At 35.5% G+C, this 9,634-nt stretch overlaps 1 protein-coding gene across 1 annotated transcript in view; it reads right to left on the bottom strand.

Annotated features, from left to right (window-relative positions):
- Positions 1-819: 819 nt before the first annotated feature.
- Positions 820-9,634, bottom strand: part of ALX1 (ALX homeobox 1) — an 18,764-nt gene continuing 9,949 nt past the window's right edge. Inside the window, exon 4 of the mRNA XM_027679827.1 lies at positions 820-1,454. Coding sequence (XP_027535628.1) covers positions 1,134-1,454 — 321 coding nt within the window. The 3' untranslated portion in view covers positions 820-1,133. The remainder of the gene's footprint in view (positions 1,455-9,634) is intronic.

The following is a 9,634-nucleotide window of genomic DNA, read 5'->3' as shown; positions in this document are numbered from 1 at the left end:
CCTTCTTCCACTGCAGTAGAAAAATTTTTTCCTGTATACTTTAAAGGGAGCAAACCAGTTTTATACTCTGGAAAACATATAAACAAAGTATCCACAAACGGTTACTAAAACTAAATGAAATGTACTTTTATAATGTCTTAAGAGCCGTTACAAACTGAGACTGGCAAGCCTTGTTAGAGTTCTTTCATTTCACTTCGACTATCATTAGCAAAACCCAGTAAGACGGACTGTACCGGAAATAAGACTTCACTGTTGTGGGATTTTTCCCCAAATCTGGATTCTGTTGAAAGTGTAGCAATGCTATTCCATGCTCTCTTTTAGTAACCTAAGTTTCATGACCCTATCTGTAACCTTAAAGATTTAATTTAAACATTAGTTAACTTTGATAATCTATGCATGTCTTTCAAAACTCTACTAACCTCTGTGATCTTGCTTTTAGTGGTATATTGGACACACACAAAAAAAAAAACTCATTATCTTTAATAGGAATACACTCAGGTCCATAAGATAAAGGATTATTTTCTATTCTTATTACATCAGTTGTTCATTGATATAAGTTCAACAAGCTCAACATGCATTTAGTAAAACAGCAGAGCTGACTTAGAGCAGCAGCGCAGTGCTGAGAAAACTCAGTCTACAAATTCCACTTACAACATGAACGGTCATATATTTCCTTCTTTGCATGATGTGCTTAGAGATTTACATTATGGGTTGAGTATAATAAATTTATTATCCTTTACAGAGTTGTTCCCATATGAAGTGTTCATTTGTAAAGCACGAATTTTGTATACAGGACTGCTAAAAATCATGGAGTAGACATATTTGCTTAGTAGTTTTATTCTTTTTTGCAGGTTCTATAATCATATTTCATCAACTGGTACAACAAAACATACCTTCATATAAAAACCAAAACAAAGATGGCTTGTTGAGCTTGATGCATGGTAAATTTATTTGGTTTATTCTTGTTTTATTGTTAAATATTATATTGCATTTGTTTAAGCAGACATCGTGAATATTGTGATTTCTAGCATTCCACACAGAGCAGCTTATTTTTTGTTCCCTTTAAATATGGGAAATAAAAATGGTTCTAGCTTGCTATTAAAAAAAAGAAATTGAGAAAGGGTACTGCTATATTACATGGCCCAGGAAATATTGGCTGCATGCTCTTTGGCTTTCATCCGTAGAACTGCAATGCTGGAGGACCTCCTTTCAAACTCTGGCTTGGTTTCAAAAGCATGTCCATTGGTTGCCCCAGAAAGTAATGAGTCAGTGAAAAAATTATTGAGGGGCACGTGGCTGAACTGATTCTGGTGGTTTGAAAAGCCTGTGTAGCCAGAATCTGTCCGGGGTGAATGGGAATAAGGTGTCATACAGGAGGACGTATCTCGTGGCAGCATGCAGGAAGTAACCACAGAACCGCTAGCCGCATTCCCTGCCCACAGATTGTTCTGAATCTGGAACATATAAAATTAATACAATTAAATTTAAGTAGTTCATCTTTTGTTTTCTGTGATGTTTGATTTCCTTTACTTCACATATTCATTATTAGTTCTCCTCTAAAACAAGAAACAAGTACTTAACCAATTCTCTGCAATCATGTTAGAAAATAGCATGAAGTGATCACATGAGTCAAAATACTAGAATCTTCACGTAAGAGCAAGGGCTGATGAGTCATATTCCTTGCTCTGTCATCCGTTTGCTCCACGGCTCCATATGTGATGTTTACCATTGAACCTCAGGATGCCATCAGCCCATCCAGTCAATAAACTTAGTGGAAGCACACAACTGACTTCAGAGAAAAGGTGTCAGAAGAGTATAAAAGATCATAGCTGTTTTCACCATAAAAACTTCTCCTCATTAGAATTCTTACTGTAATAGTAGGAAAGAGTAGAAAAGGGTGAACAAAACAAACCCTTTTGGATTTCTTAAGCGACAAAGCCCAACAAGTATTTGCAAAATTTAATATTGAGAAGCCTTGCATAATTACTTTAAAACAAATTAAACTGTAAAACACAGGAATGATTGGTAATACATTCAAGAGTTTTACTCCTTTTCTACATTCAAGAGTTATTCAAAAGTTTTGAGATAAGATTTCTTTTCATTAGGGTTTTAGGTGCAATGATACTTTGAGGGCATTTCTGTTTCAGCTCTCAGCCTTAACAGGCTTCACTGTGCATCCCCGGAAAATGTTGCGTGACAGACTAGGACACAAACTTTGCGGTTACCAGCAATGCTTGGATTAACCATGTAGTCAATCTTTGATGTATAATCCTTTCTATATTTGACAGTCACTTAAAGCTTCATTCTGAGTCTCAGGCCTTCAATCGTCTATGTATAGATGCTATTTATGGATAGGTGTTTTTCTCTTATTTGTTACTAGATAAAGAGACAGGAAGATTTTAAAGACCTAGTATAAGTCAGTTCTTGTCATTATCTCAGACTGTGCAATTTTTTATTCCTGCCTTATTCACTTTGATTTAAGAAAACTTCATACTCAACAGCTGGCCTTCTGTTCTTTAACACTCTCTACTCTCTATCTCTTTATGAGTATTACATGGATATGATATAATTTCTCACATATTCAAACTCCCTTAGTCGTTTCTCACTTGCATACACCATTTTACAATATACAGCTTTATATGTCTTCTCCACTTTAATTAAATCTCTTTCCTGAATGTTGATTTTTTTAATGTACAAATAACATCATGCAAGACATTTTTAGCCCTCATTCACAGCACAGAACTTGTCAGCCAGTAACTATATCCTTTTTTTGTTTTACTTTACTAAATTTGTCTTCATCCTAAAAATCTGTTGTCTGTTCAGTATATCATTGCTCCGATGCACTGTGATTGAGCCCACATGTCGTTGTTCTCTGCTATATGTTGAAGTAATTGCAGTTAGTCTTTGGCTAGCACTGCAAAGTGAATTCCCACTTCAAACTTAATTTTACATTCATGTTCCAAATTCATAGACAAAGGAATTTTGACTTTAAGATATGAAGGTTATCTCTCTAGCTGACTGGTTTTTTTCTGCCAAAGTAGAGGTCAAGGGAAGTAATGAATTATGACACACACACACATACACACACACACACACACACACACAGAGAATGAAAACATGTTTCTAATGCTGATGAATTGGGGTTTTTTCCCGTTGTCCTATCACTTTGCAACAGTACATACTCACCAAACCACCAACAAACTAAAGTAATAAATTACGGTTTGCTGAACTCATCTAGCTGAGATCTATTGCAGATAGCAAGGATGAAACAGTCTAATTTTAAAAGTTAGTTTTAAACAGTTTTATTAGTGAGGTCACCAGGAGCTGACAAACTAATTTGGGCTCCTTAGAAATTCTAGCAGCAAAAAAAGAACCAGTAAATGCACCATTTTTGTTTCTTGCAGAAGCCTCAGGAAAAGTCATGATAGCAACACATATCACCAAACTCCTGGTCTTCTCAACTCCTTGTTTACACAGATGTTCATTTGTGCAGTCATACACACAATTCCACACACACTTGTGAATGGAGCTTGCTTTTCCACTCACACACATACACGTAGCTGGTTAGGTACATCTCAGGCATCTGCTCCTGTATATTTTAGGTGGTCTGTTGAGAGGTAAAGGAGTGAGAAAAGTATCTGGGGAAGGATATAGAGGATTTTTCCTCTTTCTTGTCAGCCTCCTAAAATCTACATGAGGAAAGAGAATCTAATGAGAGTTTCAGAACTTTCCAGTTCCCTCTACCCTTAATCAGTTTTCAGAAGACTCTGAAACATCAGCCCATGGGAAATCCCTCTGCATGATCATCAGCTGCCTTATTACTCCTTAATTAAATTACCTGAGACAGTTTTGACTTATAATCAGACAAATTTACCCAGGGAGAGGCTAGTTAATCTATGCAGTGTCTAATACAGGAGCTATTTTTGAAGGAGTTTATAATCTCCAAAGCTAACTCATATGCGACAAAGTTTCATTTATCTGACTTACTAAAATTTTTTTCTGAGAAATGTTATGCCAAATGCTGCAGTCACCCAGGCTGCACAGATATAATTATGGGAAAAATTTTCCCAAAAAATCTGTTTAAATAGGAACATGCGCAAATTTGCCTTTAATACAGTCATGATGGGAAGGCTCCAAAAGGTTTAGAGGCTCAGTTCGAAAGTGATCAATAAACTATGTGGTCTGGAGGAATCACAAAAACACTCTTTCCTTCCATATTTAGCAGTTTGGTTTACAGTAAGATAAGTTTAGTACCATTAATTCTCTTGATATTTTTTCCTAGACAAATCTCTTTCAATCTAGCATCAGTGAGATTGCACAGGTGTAAACAAGAACTGAATTCAGCTGCAAATCCTAAAATACGCCAATATCTTGTTAAGGAAATATGTGAACAAACTATTAATTCCTAAAACTTTCAAAGGGTTGTACTAGGTTTCTTCCTTAGAGGTAGGAATCCAAGTTAGTAAACTTAATTTCGGGAATACCATAAGATGCTAGAAAAGTTTTACATGTTTTATCATGAGGCAGTTATATTTTCCAAAAGAATGTTTCAGTCATATAAATTTTCTATTCATTTTAGTTGGTAGAGTGACTTCACTTTTTATATTAGTTTTCATTTCTTAACAAGGAATTACAACATAAATATCTTGTAGTGAAATTTAGGTGCAGAAGGTATTCCTGTATTAAAAATAAATACAGTAGTGTTTCACAATAAGTTAAAATTATGAAACCTTCTTCTGGTATGTTAGAAGGAAAAGGGACATTATGTACATAAATTTAAAGAAAATATTTTTCCTCTTAAAATCTTGTGTGATCCATGAACTATATAAAAGGCAATTCAGAGACTGTGAATGAGGCTATACATACAGCACATCTCTGGTTTCTTTTAACATCACAAACAACTTGAGCTTTGCTCTTGTGGTTACCATGAAATTACCAGAGCCCTTCGATATATTTACCTACTGTATGTTTTATACACACATACACGTGCACACACCCCTTTCCTGATAGAAAAAGAAATAGGATTTCATAGCTCTGACAAGAACATAAGGGAGAGTTATGGTTGTTAACACAGCTATGATATCATTTCCTAAGCACATGACCTTCTGCTTGACACTTCAGAGGAAAATGAGCTGAGGTAATTGGTCATCCCACTTAGTGTCATTGCTTTTTTCTGTTAAACTTTCAAGCTCCTTGAGCTTTAGCCTTTTTACACAGCACCTGGAGAGATCACATAAACTCATGTCTCAAAATTTTCTGAGTTTTACTGTCAGGTTCTCCCATCAACAAATCTCTTCACTCATTATTTGAGTCACCTGCCTATCCAGACTGGAGTCTGTTTCCAGCACACACACATATGAGCACACATGTATGAGCACACTACTTCTAGTTGAGTAGACACGTATTTTAGTCTTCACATGGGAAACAAAATTCTTATCTCTTTTAAGGTCTCTAGGTATTAATAAATTATCATTGTTGTATGTTAATTATGTTACTATAATTACTCTAATAAGTAATTAGAAACTACACATTTCCTCAGTTTTCAGGGTGTTCCTGGAAAACAAGGCAGCACTAACTGAACAGTTAAGAATTTACATAATTACATAAAACTTGAATATCAGACCGATTTGCTAAATTTTTGTCAGTCCTCTTCTTATATGAAACAACAATACTTTCACTGCCAGAAAACATCAAACCTGTGGTAGCACAAGGAGGCACTTTAGGCAAATTAAATGCAATAGCTGTCAAACTGCTCAAAACTGCTAGTTCACAATTCATTCAGCTATTAGTTGTTCCCAGTCCATCAGCACAATTAATCTGGTGTCACTTCCACTTTTTTTTTCTGAGGTCCTCTTAAGAACATCCACAATATGGGTAGAGATTTGCTTGTACTTCCCAAGTTTATATATTCTCAGAAGAATTTAAACTGAAAAGAACTTCTGAGATTATTATTCCAAACCCTTGCTCACAGCTAACCTTGAATTTAGATAAGGTTACTAAAGCCCCATCCAGCCATGTTTTGAGTAGCTCCAGCTACAGGTTTTCATTAATTTCTATGGGCAATTTGTTCCAAAGCTTTACCACTCTCATTGTATTTTTTTATTTATATCTAGACAGAATATTTCTCGGTTTAATTTTGTAGGAGCCCTTGGACCTACTGAACATGTGAAGATCAGCTGTACTGTGTTGGGTTCAGGTACATAAGAGAGAGCTGCAGCACACTGTTCTCAGATATGTGCATAAAATGCTACTTGGTCCATGGTAGTGAGAGACAATAATACAGCTCTAAAATATGTGGTAGACCCATTCAGTCCATATTTAGGCTTACATTTGGTGAACAAAAAAAAAGTCTGATCATTTGATTCCACACTTAAACAAGCTTGCTAAGCTGAAAAATAATGTAGGATTCGAAAAGTCATCAAGCTTTCATTCTTGTAAACTGCTGTAAATTCTCCCTACTGCAATCTCAGGGCCAGTTATCATAAGAATTAACTATATTTCACATTTATGATAAAGACAAAACTTCATAGTTTGAAAAATACTATTAAAAAAATCTATCTCAGAAAAAAATGAATATGCCCTATAATTAAGCCCAAGTAAAGCCACTCACACATTTAAAGAAATACATGTTTCACAAAAAACCCCATAGATCACAAAGCTGAATGTTGTCACTATGAGGAGGACCACATACAGTGGTGGTTTAGAACCAAGAAAAAATAAAAGTGCAGTGCACAAGCTACTTTGTGTGTGGAGCAGACACCACCCAAAAAGATTAGAAGTGTTGCTCTTGTTGGAAGATCAGCCACAGCAAGGCAAGCCAGCACACATGCAGCAAGCCACATACCATCCAGGTGGTGGCTCAGCCTGAGCTTCATGCTGTCACAGCTAGACAGCATGAGAGTATGGTAAAACTTCTTTGAAGCTAGTTAAGATATGTCTACCACATCTACTCCTACCTAATCAGTGTACCCATAGCTATGACCTTATTGAGCTATTGTGATTAACTGTCATTTATATGTCTGCTATAGTTAAAAGAAATTTTAAGTCCTATGTGATGTCTAATATATTCCATATGAGCATATAATTGGAGCATGTAACTGATTATTGCTAATGAGGATTCCCCATATGTACTAAGGCTAGGACAAACTGTAATGATGATCCAAGGACTTAGTACTTAACACATGTATACTGAAATCACTCCTACACTCTTTGAGTGCCAACAAATCATGTGGTGCCATGCAGTTCAACATATAATTTGATTTATCAGTATGGTGGATGGAATGTAAACTTCAGCCTCTTCAGAATGCTGAATTTCTGGATTTCAACATTCTCCCTTCTTTCTACATCTTCTATATCATCCCAGTTCCCATACTTTTGAATTACTTTTGTTTCCTTAGGACTCTCACCTGCACTAGACTTGGTTTTTCCAGCCAAAACACAAATTTAAATTCTATCTAACTCTTGCCTGCATTTTCAAGGAAATAAAAAAAACCCAAACATTTAACATTGATACTGAGAGGGAAAGTAGAATGGTGTGGCAAAATGAATTCTTTTAAAAGAACTTAGAAGAAAAATCTCAACAAATGAACATGATTCAAAGAACAAACAAGAAGAAGAAAAAGTGCAAAGTAAGGAAAGAGCCTAGGTGGGGGAAAAATGTTGCTCCTTATATCTGCTTTTCAGTTATACAATTTAATGTTTATTTACATACTGATGCACTTAATTATAAAGATAACATCTTTATATATTCAATTCATACAGGGAAAGTTGGAAATCTATGTTATAACAGTGTAGGCTTTTGATCAAATTTCACTATTCAGTGTGAATAAGGAGGGGGTAAAATGAAATTTTGTGTCAGCTTTTTTGGTGCCTTGCTACTGCTCATGTTTAAGCATTGAATCTGAGGAGATCAAGTACCCTTTGTAACAGTAGCCTTCCCACTAACAGGATGGCAAAAGTAGGGAAATAAAGACCAATAAGGTAAGGGAATAATAAGGCTAAAGAAGCTTTTTATTGTTCCTCTCTCAATACATCACATATAGATCCATGTAAGATAACTACAGATGACTGCAGCTGAACAAGACATCAGAATTAAAAATACATTTTTAGAGATCATCTTGTCTATTTTATACCTTATACTTTAGAAAGAAAAAAAAATAATTGTTCAGATTTTTGCCAACTATAAAAGGAACCCATCTCTAGCCTAAAAGTCCCTTCTGTTAAGTGTCCTAAATACAAATGTCTAATATTTATCTGACCACAGCTGCCTACTGTGAAGGGTGCATTCTTCTTGTAAATCTTGTTCATCAGCACTCTAACAGTGTTTCGTATATCCTGAGAAATCTTTAATAACACTAGACACTGTATTTAGGTGACTGAATTAAGTATTGTTTACTAACATTTACTGAGGTGAGTTGAAGTAAGATTTCACTTCCCCATAAAGTGAATCTTCATTCATTTCCCCATTGATGGAAAGATGCTCCCTCTTAACTTTCATACTATCAGTAGAATATTGCTGATTAATAAGGCTCAAACTGTCTGGGATATTTGTTTTAACCAGTAAATTGTTTTCTGAATGCACTTAAGATGACAGACCACAATGTGCTGCATCTGCAAGAGAAGCTTGAAGTCCAAGTATTGAAACTAGTGAAATTGAAACGCACTGTGTATAATATTTTCCTAGAAAAATTTGGTTTTCAGCATAATGTTATTAAAGCCTTGAAAAAACATGTGCTACAATATTGCACTAACTGCCCTCCTTCGTAATCCATTATAATTAATGGAAGATGTATGCATGCAGAATTTGGGCAGTTCAGGAGATATTGAAATTCTTGGCAGAGAGATGAACAAATATTTTACACAATAAGCAACACCTAAAGTCAATATACTGTAAAAATAATGAAGGTTAGACTGAAAGAGCAGTGCAAACAAATATGATCTCAAAAAAAACCCCCAAATTATTATTATTTGGAAGATAAAGATCTGCGATTTAATAGCAAAACTAGACTGGATTATAGAAACAAGTGTTGGACCAGATCACCTCCAGACGTCCCTTCCAACTTCAACCTTCCTCTGTTTCAGAGCCAAACTTCTATCTGAAATAAGTTGAAAGAATCATTTTCTCACAGGACAAACTTTTCAGGTTTATATATTCACACAATGCATAGCAGCATCATGTTCTTAATTTGTATTTGATGAAGATAATTGGTGAAAAGACTAAGCAGAAGTCTCCATGACACCCTCTGTTGACTGCAAGAGACTGATGCTTGTGCTGGAATGCAAGCGGGATGTGTTTTGTCAACATATCCACGGTGGGACTCCGAGAAGAAAATCTTCAGGCTGCAAATCTTTATAATGCATACCAGAAATTCACATTTGTTCCCGTTCCTTCTGCCACAGAGCTGTAAACATCTCATCATGGTTTCATCCTTTTTCAATATTCATCCTATACTTTTTTCCAGCCGCAGGGAATCTGTTTTTCCCTGTTTTAATAAAGGCTTCATAAATAAGCTCTAGTGATCTGTGTTCCACAGTCCTGAAGAAAAACTATTTATTCAAAAGTATGGTAAAGCTTGTCTAATATTTGCTTATTTCATTGTCGCAGTAGGAGTGCTTGTACACGGGTGGTGGGGGG

This window comes from Neopelma chrysocephalum, unplaced genomic scaffold (assembly GCF_003984885.1).
Source record: "Neopelma chrysocephalum unplaced genomic scaffold, ASM398488v2 Primary Assembly neopelma1_59, whole genome shotgun sequence".
NCBI lineage: Eukaryota > Metazoa > Chordata > Aves > Passeriformes > Pipridae > Neopelma > Neopelma chrysocephalum.
The sequence above is the reverse complement of the archived record's forward strand: the minus strand, read 5'-3'. Positions and strand labels throughout refer to the sequence as shown.